Source organism: Bombus vosnesenskii, unplaced genomic scaffold (assembly GCF_011952255.1).
Source record: "Bombus vosnesenskii isolate JDL3184/JDL3185 unplaced genomic scaffold, Bvos_JDL3184-5_v1.1 scf7180000014643, whole genome shotgun sequence".
Classification (NCBI taxonomy): domain Eukaryota; kingdom Metazoa; phylum Arthropoda; class Insecta; order Hymenoptera; family Apidae; genus Bombus; species Bombus vosnesenskii.
In genome coordinates, this window is record NW_022883571.1 from 12994 (window position 1) to 38759 (window position 25766).

A 25766-nucleotide genomic window follows, 5' to 3' on the forward strand; every position below is an offset into this window, starting at 1 on the left:
GCCTAATGTACCATCGATATCCCTACAGTTCTTTCGCCGAATATTCGGAAGAATGCATACGCGGCAACCGTTGCGGACATCTAATAAACGCGTGCGTAGTGGAAATATCGAGGGGCAACAAAGAAAAGAATCCATTTGCTTTCGAATCAAAGATTCATTCTGCCCCGAGCTGCGGAGTGCGAAAGGTTAAGCGTCATAGCGAAGCAAACACAATTAGAGATACGTGATTATTGACTCTTGACAGTTAATCGTTAGTCGTTAATTGTTGATCATAAATTGTTGACTGTTGATTGTTAATAATTTAATTAACTTTTTTGTTGAACATCAAGAGTATTTCTTGTGGGCACCTTCACCCACTATCCACCTCACATCGTTATTCTACATACGGAAGGCAAGATTGATATCAAATTCGAAGGATAGACCGCAGAAGTCTGGTCTCTGCTATTACCACGAGACCTTTCGAGACCGCGCAAGGAAGTGCCGGGCCCCTTGCAACTGGACCCAGTGAAACGAGACCAGCCGTCCGTAAACGCGGCATGTGGCGATGGCTTTAGTATCCCGTCGCATTTTCGTGACGGACAGGGCACCAAGGATCTCTTTCCTTGTGAACACCGGTGTCAATATAAACGTATACCCGTGCAACAAACTACGCGGATCCGCGAACAAAGATACGTACGAGCTGTTCGCGGCGAATCGAGTGGTCGAAGCAAACCGAAAACGCCTTTCGCGAGTCAAAACGCATCGTCTCTGACGCCACAATGTTAGTGTCACGACCGGCATACTTCAAATCCGATGGACTGACGATGGAGATAAAGATGTGGCGGCACTCGGCGACAATCGGCGGCAATATCGCTGAAGTGTCTAATGAACCATCAACATCCCAACGGTCCTTCCGCCGAAGGTTCTAGAAGAAAGAGCACGTGGCAACGGTCGCGGACGCCTAGCAAATGCAAATGCATGGTGGGGATGTTGAGGGATGACAAAAGAAAGTAATCGGATTCGATCGAAAGTCAAATCATAAGAGCTTTCAGTCTTGGAAAGTCACTCCTAGAGTTTGGAAGTGGATTGTAAAGTGAATTGTTGTTAGAAAAAAAATAAAGTTTCTTTTTTTTATTTACACCTCAAATTTCTTTTTTTATTTTGTTGTTTTACGTGACATTAGCGCATCCGGTATCGGCAACAGCGCGTGAACGACAAATGGCAGCCGCTAGGATTCGTTACAAAATCTTTGTCTCCCGTGCGATCAATTCTGTATTTAGAATAATTTTAAATATATTTGACAATATCAAGTATCAACTCGTCACGTCATTATTTAAATCATCCACCACAAATCCAAAAACAGAATAAGGAAAACAGAGAAACGAACAAATAGAAAATTAAGTTGCTAACATGTTTTTCTATAATAATATTTTAACATCAATATTGTAATACGCAATGTGTTACGCCGCCTAAAACATCTGCACGCCAGCCCGCGCGACCGGACAACAACCGACCTGCGTAACGTCACTTCGACCCTCACATAAGGACCCACCATAACTTTCACTTCCCTGTATTGTTTCGCCATGTGTCTTCAATCCGTTTGTCTTGAAGAATTTCTAAAGCTTAAAAATATTCTCGAAACACAGTCGGTTTTTAGAGAGGTCCTTGGGTTTATTAGTCGCACTTAAAACACGGAGAAAGCGGGTATGCACCCATTAGGAAAATCCGAATAGCCCTGTAATAAAACAAGCTAGGTTTTTCTCACGCACACAGTCATCTATCCACCACGATGGTAGGAGACTCCCTACTCATCCCTTCGAGCCGTAGTGCAGGTCATGACCAATCGACACCGCGGTTCGTTGCCCTCACTTTTCCTAACGAAAGTGGGAACAACGAATCCGCGTTCTTTAGGCACAGGGGCACACCCACACCGAACTTTTCTTCCGTATTAGAAAAAGAGCGACAGACAGTCTAAAAACTAACGCCTAACGCGGCAGTCTACACATAGCGCGAGAGTCGCATACTTCACGCAAATCTTTTGTCGGTTCTCGGTGTTGTCGAACACACATCTTCTCTCCTAAATATATTATAGTGCTAAGTCCATTAATACATTAATTTCCATTATAAGAGCCCTGCTCTAGCGTACATATCTATCGCATCTTCGTGCGACAAGTTGTTAACTATTTATTTCTCTACGTCAGTGTAATCTAAGTGTTGGAAATATATAATTTATAATTCTGTGAATCACAGTGTTATACAAACTCAATCACCCCTATTATCTCAACGGAAATCAGGGGATCGATCAATTCGTGGTGTCGATTGTTATAATCGTAACGGGGATTTACGACCCCCGTTGACGTCTCTCCTCGCGATTACGTCTCCCCGCAATTGGTCGAAATTTACACAATGTGAAAATGAAAAAATTGGAAGCAACCGAACTACGGATGAAACTAAATCACTTCGCTGCTTGTAAAGATAACTTTTAGTGTTATAAACATAAGTCAAGTAGCAAAGAGCATAAATTGAATTTACCCAAACTCTTCTTGAAATCTGACAAAATGATTCTTTATTTTGTCAAAAAAATCTTTACGTATTTTCCATTCCCATTCGTCGCTTTTTTCAGTGGCGTGTTTATCGCTACGTCGAAACTCCGTCGGGTAGCAGTTAATTTCATTTAAAGTAGAAAACTATTCAGAAACGTGTATACGTTACACAGCAACAAACCAGTCGCCCTGTTATTACCTCGTTCTCAACAGTTCAAATTTCAGGGACAACCGACTACTTAGTATCGACCCAGTACGTCATATTTACTCGCCAAAAGAATTGTAAACGAAAATTGTAACCAGACGTGCCGTTAGTAACTACCATTTTTCATTTGGCGGAAATTTAAACAAACCCCGAAACACCGTGGCGTTTTGCAACTGTCTTTAATCCTTTAAGATAAAAAAGATTGACGCAAAATTTTGACGGGATGAAATTTCACGATATATTCAGGTGAAACGATGCGAAATTAGAGCGAAGCTTATAATGGGAATATAGTTTGCTTGTCTGTTGTCATAAAATGAGATATGCAGAATATATTAAAAAATAGAGTATATGTAATACGAAACTTTATATTATTCATGTTATTATGGACAAAATATCACAATATGTTCATATATTTAAATCTCCTCCGAAAAAGATTATTGTATGTAGAACACAGTTTAACTGTATTTTGAATTCTTGTTTATCAGATCACAATTGATAAGTTGATATTAGGATGATTATCCTCATTTGAAACAATTTTGTGACTGTTACTTGTCAATATACTTTATATCTTATGTACATTTTAAATATAGTACGCAAACTCGAAGTTGCAAGGAACATTAATAAAAACTCAATATTTCAATAACGCCTTTCATGATTATAATTAAATATTTTTTCAAAATGTCGTATCAGTGTTACATCTAGCACCCCCTCCCCCACACACAAAAGTTTACCAATTTATAATATATGTACTAGTAGATTGACAAGTTACGATTTACAGGTTATATAGAATTCTATTTTATGATTTTATAATTTTTCGTTAAATAGAATAATCAAATAACTTGCAATTAGTAAAATTTCATTTGTTTTATCGTCAAACTTGTGCAAGGGAACATATTAATGCTGGTAACTTTAGTGACTTGCAAAATTTCAATAGTGCAAGACAGGCCAGATATTCAATTGCAATTGGTTGCTATCCATATTTTCATCGGTCTTACAATAACCTTATGTTATCAATTATGAATTAAAAAGTTAATGAAATCACAAATCACCCAAGGCCAATGGGTATGACTTCTTTTCGAAGATCGATTGAAATCTCGAGTTTGTTGTTTGAGACATTCAGTTACCACAAGACAAAAACACCACTCCATTACAGCCGACGTAAACAAAACATGACAGATTCTTCCAATTCTCGGACAACAAACATAGGCATACATACTGTTTTAAAGTCACAGTCTGTCGTTGAACTTTCGCCAAGTAACTTGATACGTACATATACACGTCCCTCGAAATCAGTTTTCGACGAAAATACATACGTGACATGTTATGTTGCAACCGAACGTGAATTTCTCGCGGGAAATAGCCTGATATCGTTTATTTATGCGTCTCTCAAATACGAATTTTACTATACACTTCGTTTAAGACACGCCATTTTGCAAAACGATTATCGAAAGATTACTGCTTACATCGAGATCGAGAATAGATTCGCAGGAAGCTGGATGCCGCGATTTCTTCCCGCGCTTTACTTTCTTCCGAAGTTGTGATTGGTTGATTTCCTGCTGCCATATTCGGTTTCGCCGAGAATCGTGAACACGTACGCTGGAAGCAATGCGGGGTAATTATTTAATTTATTTCATAATATTATTTAACATATATCGTGAAAAGTTCTGAATATTCGGATTCTTCTGTTATCGTTTCATCGTATGTTAGCATTATCAGCTCTCGATATCGAATTGACAAACAGAATTTTTCTCATACAAAGTAAGTCACATTAAGTATATGTATATGTATAGTCGAAGCAATGCAATTAAAAATTTTTCCATTTTAATTGGTATTATTTATCACAGACATTTTACCGAGCATTCATTTTATAAATCTTATACATATATATATATATATAACCAATTTATAATATATATATGAATACACACACGCGCGCGCGCACACACACACACAAACACACACACACACAAATATACACACACACATATATATATATACAAACAATAGAAATACTTTCGTGTGCTATTATACGTAGTTCGATAGTTTACATTTCACGGGCCCCGTGTTGCACCTGCGTCGGTTTCGTTCCTGTTTCCAACGTATAAGTGTAGCGTCAGTGATTCGCGTGACGCGACGCAACCTTCAACGTTTGTTTTTCTCCGTTTATGCGTTGTGTGTTCGTTTGAATGAAAACGTCGCGAGTGTTGTAACAAAAACCACGGAAAACAGAAGAAGAATACGGGAGCAAAAGGAATTCCAGGCTACAGCAGAATGCCCATTGCCCAACAGGGTTTCGTTCCATGGTATTTCAACGAGGTAAGCTACCTCTTTTAGTACGCTTCAAGGCGCCTCTTTCCAACCAATTAATTTGCGTCCAACACCATTTTAACTTCGTATACTCAGAGAAAATATCGTTCTTTTGTATTTTCTAACTCTGATCTATGTATAAATTTACTGCGACGGGTCATTTCTACGGATTAACGTACCTTATAAAAACGTTGCGTGAAATGTTAATAATATATAAGTCTTGAAACATTTGTACTAATTTCATAGAGGAACGTAGTTGGTACCTTCCGGGTGGCATATTGTATGCTTGTTACATGAACTTTCCAAATATCTTACAGTTAAATGGTTGGATTGTTTACTAGAATAAGCAACACAACATTGTTTTTGATTTATTGTGAATGAATTTATAGAATCATATTATTTTACACATATACACTATCGCGCAAAAGTATCCCAACATTTGATTACTTTTGATATTATGTTATTTAATTGCACAATCAAATTGATAGTATGTACCGATATATAATGATTACGATCTGTATTATTATCTTATTCCTATGATGTGGTTTTAACATAGGTCGTAACAAAACGGTCAAAAAATTCTTTATTCTCAGACTCTGTAGCCTGTAAGAAACGAATTAATTAATTAAGAATCTCGTTGTAACCTACAGGTTCGGAAAAGGCTGATAGGCTTTGGTCTACGTGGTGGTTGGGAATTTTCATTCGTTTCGAGTTCGCTTAGCTGATAAATAGTGAATGTGCATTTCTTCCAAAATAAAGAAGAAAGCGAAGTCGATAGAAACGTGGGTCAAATTTGAAATCATTTCTCGATTATGTGGAGGTTGATTAAACGCGTTGGTGTATATAGTGATGAGACGAGTTGATATTTGGTGTAGTCAAATGTATTTAAAACTATCGGCAGTACTCTTCTAACGATCTCCCTCTAACGAATTTAAATTCGACTTCGGTTGACGGTTGCGCGTAGCGGCGATATTGTTCTGTCCGGAGTTCGTTTATTATCAAGTTTCGTACCTCGAGACGGTATCAATGCCCCGAGGCAAAACAACAACATGAGTTACTCTCGATTCGCATCGTCCTATGACTCATATGCCGCTACAATATGCAATCGAATAAAGTGATAAATAGCTTGCAGATGTTTACGCGTCTCTGAAAATGTTAAAAGATATAACACGTTTAACGCGAAGTATTCGTGATAATATTCGCTGCAATTTGAAATATCTGCGTGCAGTCTCGTAGGTTTTGAATAAAAATTTATCTTTTATCGAAAGATACATACATGTTTTGGCCTATATATAGCTTTGTACTCTTGTAACCTAAAAGAGAAGTCGAAAAAAAGTGATGTTAACTCTTGCAGTAAAAAATTCATTTATGTCAATACTACATTTAGAAATGCACCAAGAGAAGCAAGACAAATTATTGACGAAACACAGGATAGTCATTTCCGATCCAAAAGAAAAACGCAACTAAAATAATATGTAGATAGCTATTAAGGCAATAAATAATAAAGTCATTGAAATGATCCATCATTTCAAACTAATATCGCTTCTCTTTACTTCAGAACTGCTATAAACATTTTAAATATCATTTATGTCTTGGTTCCCTTGCGAAGTTCTCGAAGAATTCGTCAAATGATGTCATGAACAATATAAATAATCGTAAAAAATCTATATTTGTGTTTAAAAAATAGGCGAATAAAGAGAAATAGGATAATCGAGACCGGTGAAAAAGGATCAACCAAAATCCCGCATCTGATACAAGCGGAAGAGAAATCAATTTCTATCATGTCGCACGGCGAACAAGAACGCAAATACGGAATCTTTTGTATAATACTACTCCAAACTCTGTTGAGTCGCAGTAATAATAATAATCGGGTGTTGACTTCTGCTCGTTTTTACTTGAAGTTTGCTCGTTACCTCTTTGAAATTTGGTGGATCGTTTTCTGTCGAAACCCGTTCCATCTGACGTTAAAATCAATAAAAACAATATTACGATAAAGACTTTTATCTCCATTGTTGTCAACTTCCGTCAAGTCTTCGTTTTCTGCTCGCTGAATATAATACGGATTCCCAAAAACTTTCTTCGTATGAAATTTTACTAATGTACATTTATCAAATATTGCACATTTTAAAATAGGTTATCATTATAAGATTAAAAAAAAATAGCTAAAAATATCTTGAAACAAAAGAAACCAATTTTGAAGTTTGTTAGCCCGGAAATGTCATGGTAGGAAGGTATACTTCGATATTACTTTTACTATCGATAGGCGTCGCCGTCGTTGCTGTTATCATATACGAGACACAACAAATCACGAAATTGACAAATCACCGGTGATCTCCTCGAGTCGCAGTTCGAACGTTTCACAAATAAGTTAAAGAATTAAACTTTAGATATAGTGGTAAAATTTATTGTATGAATCCAACAGAGTGACGGTTCAGGGTGTTATAACAAAGAGGTATAGAACGCTGATTTGGGAGACTTCTTGTACTGAGGTTTTAGTCCCTCTGAAGCGGTTATCGTCGGGTGTATATCAGAGGCGCCTATCCGTTGCTATCTGGTTATTGTTTCGATAGCTGTGGCATGTAGGATGTTTTGTCTACTCTATTAGTGCTTCTAAGCGTGTGATACTGTCGACGATTCGCCTGTGCATGATTATACATTGAGTAAACGGATAGCTTGAGTTGGAGTTTTGATGATTAGGATAATCGAAATAATTCATAGCCATGGTAATATTTTAACTAATTTATTTTGTTGTCTTTTATAGGCCACTGCAATGAGAAAAGAATTCCTGAAGCCAAAGAAAATGATACACCCAAATAGCAGAAAGTCTATCGCTATTACGAAAAAAGCCAAAAAGTAAATACAATTACTATTAAATTATGTGATTTTGTTATGTACATTTCATTTATTTTATATGATTATATAATACTTTTGTGTAATAAAGAAGGAAATGGACAATGTGTTTTGTTTCAGAATATCAAATAGACAGAAGGCAGAAATGTCCTGCTTGATAAAACAGAATTCAATAGGAGAGAAAATATCGTGGATCAGAAACAATATGATTCCAGGCGTGTGACCCTATACTCCAGAGATAACTGCAAGTTTGTTAGAAACGGAGGTAAAACAAAAATGTATACACATGATGATACAGAGATTGTACATTAAAGATGTGATTAGTTATAGTTCTATATTTGATCCAAAGGTATGTAGCAAGAAATGATGAAGAAATGGAAGAAATTACTATTAAAAGGTCTATAGGTAGCAACAGGAGTAGACAGCATGCTAGGAGGGAACATATAATTAGAGTAGAAAGAACTAGGAGAATATCATACACGTGGAATAGGTAAAGAATTACAGCCAAATTTATTTTCAATATATCCTGATGTACAAACCCTCCTTTATTTTTCAGAAATTTCTGATATTTTAAATGCAACTCAGTGTGAAATGTTATTGAATTGGAATAATGAATTACAGTGTGCGAATAATTTTAAATTTATAAGGTTTGGCGAGAAAGATTTAAAGAAAGTATTAGAGCTAAGAAAAAGAATGAAAATAAGCCATATTAGACTATCCAAATCTCTATTAGCTATGCCTGTAAACAAGAAGAATTTATTCAGCAAGCCAATTGATTTAGATGAAAATAGTGTAATGGAAATAGAATAAATTCTGTAGATATGTCTTTTTATCTTTCATCTCTATTTAAAAACAAGAAAACAGAAGAAAAGCGAACAGTTTCGTCCTTTTTTGTTTGCGAAATGCTAAAAACCGCATTTCGTCTTGCTCTTATCTCCCACGAGAAACAGTCACGTCACAAGATACAAGAGTACGATAGAAGAGAAAAGAAAATGTTCGATTGTGAAATATACAACAAAACTGAAACATGCAGATGAATCACGTGCACGTTATGAATATTCTGCATCGTTTCTCCGCCTTTCCTTCATTTTTTTCGCTAGCTGCTCCATTATTTAAGAACGAAGATATAGTAATTACTCTCAAAGTTGTACATTTCGAAATGGTAGGAAAATCAATAGTACAATGATAAATATACGATTTTAAAAGCTTTTTAGATTTCTTACATACTTAGCATTAATCAAATAGCTTAGTATATAAAAGAGTTTACTTATGTCGCATGTTATAAATGCAGCTGCGTTCGTTACAACAATTCCAATTCCAAGGAATTTCTCTCGAAGATCGCAGTGAAGAATTTGCTTTGTTAAATTATTACTGGTATACTTCGTCAACTTGTGGTATATCGATACAATTTGTCAACCATCACTTTTAATAGCTTCTCGCTAATAAAAACATTTCGTACCTATTTAATAAGAAGCAGTATATTCTTAATTATTTAGAAATTTAGTTAATGATGTTTAAAAATACGAATATGTTTAAAAATTATAATGTAAATATATATATTTCATTTCATGTTTTACTAATATATCTCTAATTTAGATTAAATATCTGAAACTTGAAAGAAACTTTTAAAACTTTCAATACATCGCATACGTTTCAAATTTAGTGCATAGTTACATATATATATATACGATCGATCTTACTCGATCATCTTACTCGAAGAACAGGGTCTGCGTGTGGCGAGCTACGGGACAGGGACCGTTGGAATGTTTACTGTCGAGTGTTACAACTATTTCCTTCTTAAGGAGAGCTATAGAATTATTCCATGCCTTTGTTAGACAAAGCGTTCATCCTGTGACCGCGGCTACGTTCGGCGACTGACTGTCGCCTCGAGCCAAAGCTCATTATCACAACTCTCGAACAATTACAATCGGATTGAATAACTACAATTGTTCACTTACAGCTATAGTAGACTCTAGGTTACAATGTTGCGGGATTATCCAAAATTCCAAAGGCTCCGGTGTTCTTTCATCTCCGACAAATATATTATGGTATAGTTCCTATTTTCCGACCGCATGGAAGGCTAATAAAGATGGAAATATGGTCGAGAACTGGCGACCAATTACGATCGGCCCAATTCTAGGCCGCATTTTCTCATCAATCCTCGATGGGCGGCTAAGACGGGGTATAGATCAAAATATAAGGCTGTTGAGATATGTGTAATTTTCTGTGCTGGACTGAGTTAAGTAGTAGAAATACTTATATGTATATATCAGTGTGTGGAAGTATGTGTGTGTGCGCAGCGTCTCGAAACAAAGGAACGTAAACAGTCAGTCGGTTAATAGTCGTCGATGAAGAGTCGGGTGTAGAAGGTGCTGAGACGCGTGCAAGTGTATCGATAAATATATATAGAATCGTCAATGTAATAAATATATCATTATTTTAGTAATAACTGTCAATATAAATTTAATGTTCCTATAACATTATTTCGGCTTCAAAGATCCACAATTCTCAACATGGTAGAAGATCGTGGTTGCCGAGATTTAAGGTTATGGAACCACGTGTAACCGGGAGTGAATGTATAAAAGTCGATTTATAAAAAGGAATAAAAAATTGGAAATAAGTTCTGAAGAGATAAAAAGGCTATTGGTAGAACAAATAAAAAGATTTTGGATAATAAAGAGAATTATTTTTTGAAAAAAAAAAGGTGTGAATATAGAAAACGAATCAAGATGCCAAAGGACGACGAAATTAAGGTTCAAATATTCGATGGACGCGATTACAGAATGTGGAAGAAAAGAATATTAATGTATCTAAAGTGTAAAAAATGTTATGAACCGGCTACACGAGAGAAAATGGACACGGATGCGCAAGATAAGTGGGATGAAAAGAATCAATGGGCGATGAACTACATCTATAGTAGTATAACGAATGAGCAATTAGAATTTGTTGGTGATCAAGACACTGCTTTAAAAATAATGCAAAAGTTTGATGAGATGTATATGAAGGAATCAACAGCAGTGCAAATTTGTATAAGAAGTAGACTAGACATGATGAGGTTGAAAGACTTTGAAGAATCAAATTCATTTTTCACGGAATTTGAAAAAACTATCAATGAATTAAAGAGTGCCGATGCAAATGTAAGCGAACGTGAAAAACTCGACTACATGCTGAAAGCACTACCAGAATCATTGAGCTATGTTGGTGACTTAATCGACTCAGTGAAAGAAAGTGATCGGACTTGTGAATTTTTGAAAAATAAAATTATAATGTGAGAAACGCGTAGCAAGAAAGAAAGTGATAGAACAAAGTCAAATGTATTTACAGCCGAAAAAAAGGACATAAAGTGCTATGGCTGTGGAAAGTACGGTCACATGGCAAAAAATTGCACAAACACGTATAGAGGCGGAAACAATGGCGCAAACAATGGAAGAACGCAACAGCAAGGAGGTGCGTATCAGCCGCAGTAGAATAGGGGTCGCGGCGGACGAAGTTTTGGCCAAAGAAGACGAGGATACGGCCAACGAGGATTTGGCCAACGAGGACAAAGCAGAGGCCGGCAACAACGCTACTACGAGGCAAGTCAACACGACGCAAATTATTCACACAACGAGGGCTACGACGACCAAGAAATTGGATCTTTCCTAACGAGAGTAGAGCGCGAAAATAATAAAAATGAAATTACGGTATGTACTAGCGATACGCGAAAAATAGATTGGATATTGGATAGTGGATGTTCAGATCACATTATATATAATGACTCTTATTTTGTTGAGTACGAAAATTTAAAAAACCCGATAAATGTGAAGTTAGGAGACGGTAGAAGTCTAAAAGGAACAAAAGTCGGAAAAATTTTAACTTACTTTGAAGTAAACAAAAGGAGGATTAAAATTACAATGTCTAATGTATTTTACGTGAAAGAAATGGATAATAACTTAATTAGCTATGCGAGAGTAACGAATGAAAATAAGATAGTCTCAGCAGGAAATACTTTAAAGATATATAACAAATACAGAAAGTTGATAGGGATAGCATTCAAAGATCATGGTTTATATAAGATAAGTAGTTACATTGAAAGGCAAGAATCTCATGCTAAAAATGTAGAAATGTACCCTTCCAAAATAACCGTAGAAGAGCACGCGAGATTTTAGAATTAGTACATACCGATTTAAATGGACCTCATAATAATACCGGGTTTGATGGATCCAAATATTTCTTGACATTTATAGATGACTACAGTAAGTGTGCATTGATTTATACTTTGAAATCAAAAGGTGAAGTTTACAATTGCTTCCTTGATTACATAAACAAAGTCGAAAATCTTACTGGTAAAAAGATAAAGAGATTAAGATACGATAATGGAAAAGAATATATGAACAAAAGCATGTACAATCTAACTAGGGAAAAGGGAATTGTCGTAGAACCATGCCCACCTTATGTTCACGAGTTAAATGGAACAGCTGAGCGCTACAATAGAACAATCATGAATTCCGCTAGATGCTTATTACATGATTCAAAGCTGAATATTAAATATTGGCCGGAAATAGTTAGAGCCGCGGCGTACTTAAAAAATAGAACCGTTACAAACACATATGAAAATAAAACACCATTTGAAATATTTTTAAAAAGGAAACCGAATATAAATAATTTAAGATTGTACGGAAGTAGAGTTTTCGTAAGAATACCCGAAGTTAAAAGAAATTCGAAATGGGACAAAAAAAGCAGACACTGGGATACTTGTAGGTTATGAAAACAATGGATATAGGATACTAGTTAATAATAAAATTGTAATTGCAAGACACGTAGAATTTATAGGTGAAGATGATAATTTAGTAGGATTTCGAGGAGAAGATGGACCAGGCAATGAGACAGAAAAGGTTTTTGACGAACATTCGGATGTAAACGAAAAGGTCGAGCAGGTTGCAATAAAAAAGGAGAGAAATTTAAGTAACGAATCAGAAGAAAAACTTGAGGACACAGAAAGTAATTTGAGAAGGTCAGGACGGGAAAGAAAGAAACCTCAAAGATATGGTCAAACGAGCTCATATTTCATTTATGTGAATATAGTTAGTGCACACAGTCCTATGAAACCTATGAAGAAGCTTTAAGTGGAGATGACAGCGGTTCATGTAAAGAAGCAATGGATCGAGAAATGAATAGTTTAATGAAAAATAAGACCTGGCAATTAGTAGAAAAACCAAAAGACAAAAAAGTATTAGACTTGAAATGGATATATACGAATAAATCTGATAATCGTAAGAAAGCGCGACTAGTTGTTCGAGGCTTCCAACAAAAAGAAGTACTGGAAGATTTATACTCTCCAGTAGCAAAAATGCAAACGTTGAAGTTATTACTATCTTATTGTTGTCAATATGGTTTGACGATTATGCAAATGGATGTAGAAACAGCTTTCTTAAACGGAACTATAAAATCGGAAGTATTTGTAAAACAACCTATAGGTTACGACGATAAAAGCGGGAAAGTATGTAAATTATCAAAAGCGTTATATGGATTGCGTGAAAGTTCAAGAGCTTGGTATGAATGTTTCGACGAATATATGAAAAAATTAGGATTTCAAAGAAGTAAGAGCGATTATTGTCTGTATATGAAGTATGAGAGCGATGATGTTATATATTTAATTCTATTCGTAGACGACTTATTAATATGTGGAAAAAACATAAGAAAAATCGATGAAATTAAAAAAAAATTGTCAAACAAATTTTTGATGAAGGACTTGGGTGAAGTAAAGACTTACTTAGGAATAAACATTGAATACGATAATAAGAAGTGTGAGATGAAACTGGATCAAAGTAGTTATATAGAGTCATTAGCGAAACATTATAATATAGAAAACAGTAAATTATATTTTACACCAATGGAACAAAACTTAAGTTTAGAACCCGCACAATCAGCTTTAGACGATATAAGATATAGAAATCTCATAGGAGCTTTGTTATATATTAGTACTGGAACAAGATTAGACGTTAGCTATAGTGTAAATTATTTAAGTCGATTTCAAAACAGTTACAACGAGACCCACTATAAATATGCAGCACAAAAAATTAAGGAGGTGTGTTGAGATATGTGTAATTTTCTGTGCTGGACTGAGTTAAGTGCGTAGTAGAAATACTTATATGTATATATCAGTGTGTGGAAGTATGTGTGTGTGCGCAGCGTCTCGAAACAAAGGAATGTAAACAGTCAGTCGGTTAAGAGTCGTCGATGAAGAGTCGGGTGTAGAAGGTTCTGAGACGCGTGCAAGTGTGAATCGATAAATATATATAGAATCGTTCATGTAATAAATATATCATTATTTTAGTAATAACTGTCAATATACATTTAATGTTCCTATAACATTATTTCGGCTTCAAAGATCCACAATTCTCAACAAAGGCACAAAGGATTTACATCCGAAAGTGGATGTAAAATCAATATTGACCTAATGAGCGCAGCCTTAAATTATAGTAAAAGAAATCGAAGGGGAATTTTCACAATATTGGACATCTCTAAGGCCTTCGATACTATACCCCATTCAGCTATAAAACCATGTCTGGCGAGAAAAGGCGTTCCGACCCCCATAATTGAAATTATAAATGAAATGTACAAAGGATGTAAAACTACGATCAAAGCGAATAATAATATAGAGGTCGAGGTAGAAGTTCTCAGAGGAGTCAAGCAGGGTGATCCTTTATGACCGCTGCTATTTTACTTGTGTCTCGAACCGCTGCTTGAAGTAATCGAAAAGAATATCGGAGGCATTAATATAAATGAAGGGAACAAAGTCTCTGTGTTGGCCTTCGCAGACGATATCGTCTTGCTTGGTGAAAATACGAGGGCGGCACAAAGCCAGATAGACGAGCTTCAGAAATACCTGGAGAGGTCGGGGCATGAAAATATCAGCAGAGAAAAGTCAAATGTTCCAGGTAATAGCGAAAAAGACACCTGGTTTATTAAAGACCCGGCAATAAAAATTGGTAAATTAAGGATACCCGGAAGAATCCCAGAAAGAGCCTTCAGGTATTTGAGTGCTAAAGTTGCGAGTGGGGGAGGCATGAGGTAGATTTGTCCCATATCACGAATATACAATACAAGCAGGCGATAGAGAATCTGATTCGAAATTATAAGCCGCAGAAAACGCTCGAAGTAGGGGTTGAAATGAATCTAATATTACAAAATGATCTTCCCGGTTATGAAAGACCGCGAAGGTTATCCCCGCAAGATAAGGTCGAAGTCAACGGTCAGATCAAAATGTGGCTGAATGACGGAATAATACGCCAGTCACATTCCGACTATGCAAGCCGGATCGCGTTGATTGAAAAAAAAGATGGTTCAACTAGAATTTGCGTCGACTATAGGCGACTGAATCGAAAGGTAGTGAAAGACAGATACCCGCTACCCTTGATCGAGGATCAATTAGATTTGTCACAGGGATCGATAGTATTCAGTACGTTGGACCCCAAGAACAGATTCTTTCGTGTTCATGTCGGAGAAAGTAGCAGGAAATATACAGCATTTACAGTTCCTATGAATACAGTTAGTATGAATTTATTAGTGTGCCGTTCGGATTATGCAATTCACCAGCTGTTTTCCAGAAATTCATAAACGCAGTTTTCAAAGGATTGATCGTGACAGGGCATGTGCTGACATGGCAACCTGATGAAAAGCATCCTGTCTTCCTTGGAGCAGTGTGGGGATCACAAGGAAACAGGAAGAAGGAGAAGGAGAGAGCCTGTCGAGGTTAAAAAAAGGGCAGACAGGGCAGAGATAAAGAGAGAAGTGACGATAGCTAAGGGCGGATACCCAAAAAGAAAGATAGTATCGCCGGCTGAAATTATGAGAGTTGGGGAGTATAAGAGGCCCCGAAGAGGAGAGGTCACATACGCCGAGGCGTGTGGGAGGGAGAACAGAGCGATAAGGGGTGACTTCAGCGAGGACTCCGAAGGGTGGATGAGGGTAGAAAAAAGGAAGAGGAAGAGGAAAGCTTCCTTAGAGCAAGCTACCCCGATGGTGCGTCCGGGAAATAAACGGCAGGTTGGTGCCGAAGAGAGAGCGTACCAAGGAACAGGAGGAGGAAGGAAGCCATTCTAATTAAGGTGGAGGAAGGGAAGGTTGCGAATGGCTTCATGTTTATAAGAGGATAATGGAGGTGAGGAGTTCATTGGAGGGAGCCACGGGGGTCCGTAGGACGAGAGCGGGCCTAATTGAATTCGATAGGACGGTGGTGGTTAGCGAGGAGGCGGCCAAATTGAGAGCCGCCTTGAGTGATAGTACGAAGGTGGCCGCTCTGGTGAACAGGGCGACCCTACAAATAAGGAACATCGATCCCCTCACCAGCAAAGAAGAGCTGGTGGACGAGATCAGGTCGCAGTGGGCAATTGAGGAGAATGCGGATATAGAAGTCAAATCTATAAAAGCGGCACCATGGGGCACGCAAGAGGCGGTGGTGGTCCGCCCAGCGAGTGGAGTGCCTAGTGACGAGAGAGAGGAGGCTGAGAACGGGGTTAACGATAGCTTCTGTAAGGCAGTTAGCTAATATTCGGCGTTGTTATAGGTGCCACATGTTGGGGCATGTGGCGGCAGGGTGTACTGTTGCATGTCATGGCAGGGAGTTGTGTAGGAGGAGCGGCAGCGCTGAGCATATAATGAGAGATTGTGATAAAGAGCCGAGATGCGCAATGTGTCTGAAACATGGTGGCATAAATGCAAGGCATGTAACGGGTTCGTTGGCGTGCCCTATGGAGCGTTTAGGTGTTAGGAATAGACGGGGGCCCAGTTAGGGTTCTACAAATAAATCTAAATAGATGCAGGCTTGCGCAAGACCTAATGATGCAGTGCGTATGCGAAAGCAGGGTGGACATTGTGGTCATCTCCGAGCCCTATAGGCAGTTGCCATTTTGGTTTAATGACGAGGGTGGGGATGCATCGATATGGGTCACCCTGTTTAATGGAAAACATGCGGCAAGCGAGACCCTGATAAGAAATGTAGGGATTGTAGGGTTCAGGGTTTGTGACGTATTTTGCGTCAGTGGGTATTGTTCCCCTAATAAGAGTAAGGGCCAGTTCAACGATTATTTGAAGGAACTGGAAGGGATCATAAAGGAGGGGAGAAAAAGAGCACCGGCGATTATGGTTGCCGGTGACTTTAATGCGAAATCCTCGGTGGGGGGGGGGGGGGTCTAAGACGGACCGTAGGGGAACATGTCTGCTGGACGTTACAACGAGGAACGAGCTTATACCTATTAGGACGACGGGAAACTATTCCTTTCTGAGAAATGAAAGGACTAGTTTCCCGGATATACTTAGTGTTAATAGACGAATAAGGCTGAGTTGGAGGGGGAGTAGGGTCCTAGGTTGGTACTCAGCCTCTGACCATTTTTATATTGAGCATAAGTTTAGGGATGATATTAAGCGAGTGGAGGGTGGCGCCTTTAAATACTTGACAAAAGAGATGGATGTAGAGGGTTTTTTAAACAAATATGACGGAGTCTATGACGAAAATGGTTTTAAATTTGACGAGACGGCATGCGGCGAAGGGCTGTACATGAGTCTGGAGCATACGTGTGCCGTGGACTTGAAGAGGAGATACCCGGCGAGTGCGAAGAGGAGCGCCAACTATTGGTGGAGCGATGAGCTCGCTACGTTAAGGAGCGAACTCTAAGAGCTAGAAAAAGAGCCCAGCGAGCGGTGGCGGCCCGCAAGGATGATGCCGAGGTCCTGGTGGCCGAATTCAAGGATGCTAGGAGGCGGCTGAAAAGGGCGATCGGGCGCAGCAAGGAGCTGAGTTGGAAGAAGCGAACTGCACAGGAAGAGACATCGATCCTACCTGGCGAAGAAGGAGGGTTAGGCATCGAGGAAATAGACATGAGGATGGCCGTTGGGAAATGCGATTCCAGGAAGGCGGCTGGAGTGGATGGGATTCCTGGCACTGTAGTGAGATTATTGGCGGAGCAAAAGCCTAGCGTTCTCCTGACAGTGCTCAACGGAATAAATACCTATGGAAAAATACCGGCGGTATGGAAATAGGCTAGGGTGGTACTAATACCCAAGCCTGGCAAAGATCCTGCGACGTCATCGGCGTATAGGCCGATTAGCATACTGTCGGCGTTGAGAAAGGTGTGGAAGCACACGCTGAAAATGCTCATCGAAAGGAGCGTTGGTCTGGATCCCTTTCATAGGGACCAGTATGGCTTTCTTCATAAAGGAGGGGGACTCTTGAAGCCCTGGATAGGACGGTCGCAGTTGCTGAAGAGTGCAGAAGGAAGGGCCTGGCGTGTGTTCTGGTCGCCCTTGATGTGAAGAACGCCTTCTACACTCTAAGGTGGGAGAGGATAATGGAGGAGGATCGAAGGAGACGGCTACCGGGACGGCTACAGGAGTTGTTAGCGGACTATCTGGCTGAGAGGAGAATACTGATACACTGTCGTGACGGTGTCGTAGGGAGGAACGTCTACACGGGGGTTCCGCAGGGATCGGTCTTAGGACCGTTACTGTGGAATCTCGTGTATGACGAGGTGCTGGAAGCGCTGGACCGGGAGAAGGATACCGAAGCAGTAGCGTTCGCCGACGATCTGGCGGTTCTACTCAAGCTCTGAGGGTTCCACGGCGTCAATGAGAAGATAAAGGCGATCATAGCCTTGGCCACTAGGTGGTGCTGCGAGACTGGAGTGCACCTGGCCAGGGAGAAGACGGAGGTTATCCTCTTAACAAGGAAGAGTATACCGACGATTTTTAACTTCGACGTGGGGGATGGGGGCGAGATTTCCACTAGCCGTGTTGTGAAGTACTTAGGGGTAGTGTTGGATAGTGCTAGGGGATTCTCCCCCACCTCAAAGCAGTTTGTGATAAAGCGGAACGGTTCTTGGGCGCCATACGGAGCCTACTCCCAGACGTCGGCGGGCCCAACGATTTAGTCAGGAGACTGTATTATGGTATCTGGGAGTCTGTGGTTCTATATGGCGCACCGATATGGGCCTCCTCCCTGGGAAGAGAAACAAATAGGACGATCATGAGAAGGGCATAAAGGGCGGCGTTGATCCGTATGTCTACCGCCTACCGTACGGTGTCACATGGGGGTCTGTGTGTGCTTACCGGTAGCATGCCGATTTACATCAAGGCATGGTTGCGGTGGAAGCAGTATGGAGTGAAGAGGCGGATCAACGAGAGCCCTGAAGAAATGGCACATGTTGGGCAAGAAGAAATGAAGGATTTGGAGACGGAGGCAGAGGACAGGTGGAGATTGGAGTGGGCGTTCCACAACCCCACAATTGAACTACGAGACTGGTAGAAGATCCGCTGATCTTCTACAAAAGAAAGAGGAAGATCAACTACCATACAGATGCAGATCCTTACGTAACACGGTATCTTTAACTGGTACCGTCATAGGATCGGCAAAGAGTCGCACACCAGTTGTTGGGATTGTGGTGCGGTGCTGGATGACGCCGAACATGTGCTCTTTTGGTGCCCTAGATGGACGGAGGAGAGAACGGAGTTGGAGGTCGCGATCGGTGAAGACTTTAAATTGGAGAACCGGGCCGTTGAGAAGATGGCCGCGGAGGAGCGGTTTTGGAATAGGTTTTATGATTTCTGCACAAAGGCGATGAAATGCCGGCTTTCTAAAGAAAGGGAGATGGAGGTCAGGAGAAAAAGGGAAGAAAGGAGGAGAAGAAGGACCAGAGCGTGTTGCGAAGTGGGCAATTCTTTTAGAGCAATTCAATTAGGCCAGGGAGGAGCATACTGCACATCGACGCGCTAAGTCGAAATCCGTTGCTCATGGTCATGCTGCTAGACGAGGACGAACAAAGGATTGTTGCACGGCTAAGGAAGCCGCATTTGCAAGAAGATAATCTGCGGTAGATCCGGGACAACATCGAACAGCACGAAGCTGGCGGATACGTTTCAAAGGACGAAGTTTTGTACAAAGAAATAAAGGAGATACCATTGCTGGGCGTGCCAAAGTCAATGCAGACTCGAGTGGTTCGACGAGCTCACGAACACGGCCATCTGGGCATCACTAAAACGGAAGCGTTATTAAAAAGGGACTATCGGTTTGTGGGCATGCGCGAGAAGGTGGATAAGGTAGTGCAGAGTTGCATCGATTGTATCCTTGCGGAGAAAAAATAAGGAAAACGAGAGGAGTTCCTGAACCCTATTGACAAGGAGGAGTTGTCATTTGACACTTATCGTGTCGATCATCTTGGACCATTGCCATCTACGAAGAAAAGGTACCGGTATATCTTCGTGGCGATTGATGCCTTCACAAAGTTCGTTTGGTTGTATTCCACAAAATCAACAAGTTCTGCGGAAGTTATTCGCCATTTGAGGAAGCAGTCTGTAGGTTTCGGAAATTCGAGAAGAATTATCTCGGATCGCGGGACGATATCCACAGCCGTTGCCTTTGAGGATTATTGGAATGAGAAAGGTATACAGCACGGCTGGACTACAATGCACAAGTAGAAAGAGTGAAACGGACGCTTAATCCCCTATTGACGAATTTGTCTGCGCCAACACCAGACAAGTGGTTACACCTAGAGATAGCGCAAAGGTATTTGAACGCAACCACCAGCAGAAGTACGAATGTTACCCCGTTCCAACTCTTGTTTGGAACGCGGATGAGAATGCGCGCAGCTGTTCGAAGACGAGTGGGCCGTGATGTTCTAAGAGGAGCGAGATCAGCTACGCGTAAAGGCAAAAAAACGGATCGAGGAAATCCAGGCTAAAAACAGACGGACGTTTAACAAGAGACGTAAAGAGGCAACAGCGTATAAGACAGGAGATTTAGTGGCGATCGAGAGGACGCAGGTCCTGGTCCGAAGTTGCAGTCGCAGTTCCTTGGGCCGTACCGCGTGGTAAAAGTCTTGCGGAATGACTGCTATGTGGTACAACGAGAGGGCGAACACGAAGGGTCACGAACAACAACCACGGCGGCTAATCGCATGAAATGGTGGGACGTTGTTGAAGTCAGAGGTGAGGGTGAAATTAGTGATGATGAGCACATCCGAGGGCAGATGTGATTGTCAGGTACGGCCGAATGTAGTATCATGAACGAGGGGCCTAAGGGGTGTTGTGCGGATCGTAAACAAGCGGTTGCCTAGGTGTGAATTATAAACAAGCGGTTGCTCAGCATATGCGTACTGGGGCTATGACAAAAGACAAGGGGATGCTAGGGGACAATAAACGAATTAACAGGAGTATGAATTGAGAAGTCCGAGAGTGCGGATTGCGTTATCAAGATGGTGTTGTTAAAAGAGAGTTGAATTTGCGTTGACGAATTGTTAATTAATTATCTAATTGTTTTAATTATTATACGTTTATTGCAATTGGGTCATGTTTAATAACCACTGTTTTCTGTTTAATTAACATCTGTTTAATCCATTTATCATTAATAAACTAATCATAATAATTTACGATATGGACATTTGATAACTAATAAAACAAGTTTAAGTCGTCATATTATCCTTTCTGGGGACGACTCTGAACAGGTATCCAATGTCAAGAGCGCTATAATTGTCCGAATAACTACCGACATTGGCGCTGAGATTATGCGGGAGATAGAGGAGGTGCAGCTGTCGCTCCTTCTAAAGGCCTGAAGGCTACCTATGTTCATAGGCTCAGGTAGCCATCCCATAAAGTACGACCGGTTAGAATATACGCGCTTCTGCGTGAAACGATGCGTATCCTCGAAAATGAGGTTAATCTCTTCCAGGCGACGGTGGCGAGTCCAACCTTAGGGCGACTTCAAGAGGTGTGGATCATTTCAAGAGGTCTCGTCATTCCGGCAATGAATTTGGGAAGAGATCGCGGTGCCTCAGAGAAGCTCGGACAATGAGATGTCATTCGCATGTCAACGTCGGCGCTCAGAAAATGTCTTATTAGACACTAGTTACCTTCAAAGACAAAGAAATTCTGACCTGGCCTGGCCAAAATAATGCTCTAAAGAAAACCGGCCACGTTGCTGCTATTATCCTTGCGAAAGGCATAGCTACAAGATATCAACAATATTTTACGACAAAGAGCAAGTTAACTCCATTATATTATAAGATTTCTATCGTAAAACGATGTTATCAAAAACTTTTGCACGTAACTGTATATATAAATTAGCAACAAATTAGCAACACTGCGGTTTAAAGACTTACTTCAGGTTAAACACAGACGTTGATTCAAGAATCACCCAAAATTTAATGAGCTAGAGAGGAGCAGAGTTCAGTTCTAAGTTCTGCTGGGTCTGCCATTTAAGGTCTATCTACGGATTGATTGATAAAACAGATTCTAAGGATTTCAATTATTCTACATATTCGAAAGCCTTTCATAATATTATAAACTTTTGTGTTCTAGCTTCCATCATTATAGTATATTATTATGATTAAAATGATTGCCATTTTAGCTATTCTATTAATATTACTATATTCCTTGTACAAATATTGTTATTTGATATTTCTATTCTTTGATAAATCTCTTTAAAGATAGTAACCTGTAAATTTCTACACGCCCACGATCGCTAACCACTCTCGATCTTACGAGATACCATTGGAGTAAAGCGCTGGTCTAAAGATCAGTGCCTGCTGGCCAAACACTAAACTTCGTAAATTGCCCCCCAATTGGTTTTCGAATAGAACTCTTTTGCTTGCTGTTACTTCGCAAACAGCTTCAAGGACTGTTCACAATGTAAAGTTGCAGAGGACAACCTCTCTGACGGATACTTCCATCGTGAATCTTTGTTCGCGAATAGAATAGAGTTGGTTCCAAACAGAGGACATAAAAATTTGGCCATGCAGGTCCTAAACCGTAATTCCTTCCATATATCCAATGATTGTTCGCAAACTGTTCAACAGCGTGATCTCGGTGACCGAACTTTCCCTGAACACATTTAATGAATAGCACACTTCAATAACTGTAACTTCAGTAACAATAAAAAAATTAAAAATATGTATACATTAAGATATCTACTAATTATTACACATTATATATTAATATATAACATATAATATGTTAATATAATAATTTTTATGCGGTAGTTAATGGATAAAAATCCCTATATAAAAGGGGTTTAAGAGATATTTCAACTTTAATTTGTCAAATTTATTGTGCAATAGATAGGAAAAATTGAATGGTGCAGACGGAGTACATTTTTGACGAAGCCGAATTCTTTTTACATTATTATTTCCCAAGATATAAATTAACTCAAATAAATTGGATATATGTATATGTCGGGTTTACATTAAGAATTAGGGTTAGGGGCGTGAAACGAATCTTCGTTTGGGTTACACGTTGTCGTTATGCAATAGAGAAGACATTGACTAGTGCAAATACGATTATCATAGAACCGGACAAGTAACCGTGGTAGTTAGGTACTCGAGGAACTAATGACAATGATCCTAGGTTCAATAACGAATCCGCGGTCGACGGGATGATAGATGGACGTACTCACAAAATCTAAGTCGGACGCGTAATATTCACTGGTCGTAAAGGGTTACTCTTTTCGTCGATGAGATCGCGAGAGAGAGTGGCTTTCCATCCCAACGATGCCACGGAGGAAAAATTATGATGGGGTGTGTCTAAGGACACGAGATCATCGGATTCGTCGGGGATAGCCTTCGTTCGGAAAGTAAGGATAATTAGCGTTGCTGCTAATTGGTCAATCTCCACATCGGTGGTTAGAAAACGATGCTAGCCGCCCTCGAGGGAAAGTTCCTAGTGGGAGACGTCGTTCGTTGAAAAAATAGGTCTCTCCTGTCTTCCCGTAGTTGGGGCAAAGACTGTTCGTCTGTTTGAAGAACTTTAGATAACTAGATCTTAGTGTTTATAACGGCCCTCGGGCTAGCTGATCACGTACTGTGGAGACGTGTCGGCATCTGGTATCCATCATACCCGAAGGATAGGATTTGCATGTGGTGAGCCACGGGACAGAAACCGTTGAAATGTTTACTGTCGCGTGCCGCTACAAATATTTCTTTTAAGGAGAGCTATAGAATTACTCCGTACCTTTGTTAGACAAAGCGTACATCCCGTGACCGCGGCTACGTTCGGCGACTGGCTGTCGCATCGAGCCAAGTTCATTATCACAAATCACGAACAAATACAATCGGATCGAAAGACGACAATTGTTTAATTACGACTATGATAGAATCTAGATTACGGTGTTAGGGGATTATCCCGAAGTTCCAAAGGGGGGGGCTTCGATGTCCTTTCATCTCCGACATATATAAAAGACATTTTGTGTATATATTAAAAAATAAGACGTTTATTTCTAAAGTAATAAAAACTGATTATTCCGGAGAAGAATACTTCCGTTTAGTTATAATTTTCATACATGCATCTCTTCTTTCCCATTCCTTCATGACGTTCCGTAATAAATAAAAAACCCGAATGATCACCTTTTAACATCATTCATCTGATACTGAATTACTGAGTTTTCTCACATTTCTTATTATATCATTATGACACGAGTTTAGTCAGATTATCTAGGTACGTAGGATAAAATTCGTGGGGTCTGAAAACGTGAACTACCAGTATTCGCGAGCAACGGCCATAAAAGTTTGCCGAAGAAGTTTGCTCAAGAACACGTTCGCACATAGTACTCTTGAACACATGACCAGCCTTTGGGGAACGACGTTATCAATAACAGACACAGTAACCTGTATGGACGTTACACTACGTTCCAGGTAATCCAGAACAATCGAGATCTATATAAATAGGACCGATGAAGATTGGATCCACAATAAAACTAAATATAAAGCTCGGGTGTATCTCGCTCGGGCATTCCATTATCGCGTGTTCGCTACTGTAACAGTTCATCTGCGTTTGCTCGTTCGAAGGTTGACAAATCTTGAACAAGTGCTAGACTGGTGAAATTAGTCGTGATGCTTTTACAATTTATCAATTTATCAATTCATTAATTACAATTTATCAATTTGCAATCCGTAGGAAAGAGATAACATGCTCGATATTCTAGTTTGTAGCTGTAGAAAAATAAGACATATATTTTCTATACATCTTCTATATTGCACACCTCATTGAACATATAGAAAATCGCTAGTAGAACATAGATTATGAGAATATATTTAACTCATAAATACGCTGTGAAAATTATAGAGGAAAATATAAATAGAATGTAAGCCGGAGGTAACAAAATTATATGAAACGTTATTTAATATGTGTTGTAGAACGAATATATTATTCGCTATTTATAATATTTCATGTTTTAGTTCCCTTGTAAGATTTTATTATATTTCAATTATATACTTAGTTTTCGAATATCTTTCTGCTAAATTATATTATTTTCCTAGAACTTCATAATTGAATTTAATCTTACTGCTTGAAATGATTGACTTCCTTTTGTGAAAACACTCCTGACTAAATCTATCCGAACACTTTCCGTAATACTCAGATCTGTTAAATTTGCGAAACAAATCAAGGTTTGAATATTTTCAAAAAGATAATAGTTTCAGTAAATTTAAGTGTATCGAACATTATCACGTTGAAAGGATCTCTCCGTTCAATGCGACTAACATGCTTTTCTTATCTTCCATATATTAAACTGATATATCTATGACTGTTTATAGCACTATATCATTACTAATTCTATTCACTGCTTAAATTAATTAAATTTTTTTCTGAAAATTGCGTTTTGTTTCATCTCTTACTTACCACGTTTTCGAATATAAATTTCGTTTAGATTAAACAACGTTTAATTTAACAATGGAGAAGTCATGACACAGGTTCATATATGTTCCTGCTCCGAATTTATATCACAGGAAGTTCCTCCTTTCTGAAGAAATAAGTGATGAAATAGTATACAACGAAATATAATATTGTCAAATACACCGGAATCTGTTACAATATTCTTCAAGGACGGTATAGTTAATCGTCACGCAACACGGATGACTGTG

General features: G+C 39.2%; 1 protein-coding gene across 5 annotated transcripts; it reads left to right on the forward strand.

The window, feature by feature from the left end:
• The first annotated feature begins 4849 nt into the window (after positions 1-4849).
• Positions 4850-8508, forward strand: LOC117240470 (translation machinery-associated protein 16 homolog). Of its 5 annotated transcripts, none has more exons than XR_004494707.1 (5): positions 4860-5043; positions 7796-7887; positions 8005-8149; positions 8234-8374; positions 8470-8508. XR_004494707.1 is itself a non-coding variant. In XM_033506498.1 (3 exons), the coding sequence occupies exons 1-3, from the start codon at positions 4999-5001 to the stop codon at positions 8105-8107; spliced, it is 240 nt and encodes a 79-aa protein (XP_033362389.1). In that variant the 5' UTR covers positions 4850-4998; the 3' UTR covers positions 8108-8130. The 5 variants fall into 5 exon arrangements, 1 of the variants encoding a protein (XP_033362389.1); XR_004494704.1 differs by having other exon boundaries at positions 4879-5043; positions 8441-8480; XR_004494706.1 differs by lacking the exon at positions 4860-5043 and adding an exon at positions 7468-7486 and having other exon boundaries at positions 8441-8480.
• The last annotated feature ends 17258 nt before the right edge of the window (positions 8509-25766 follow it).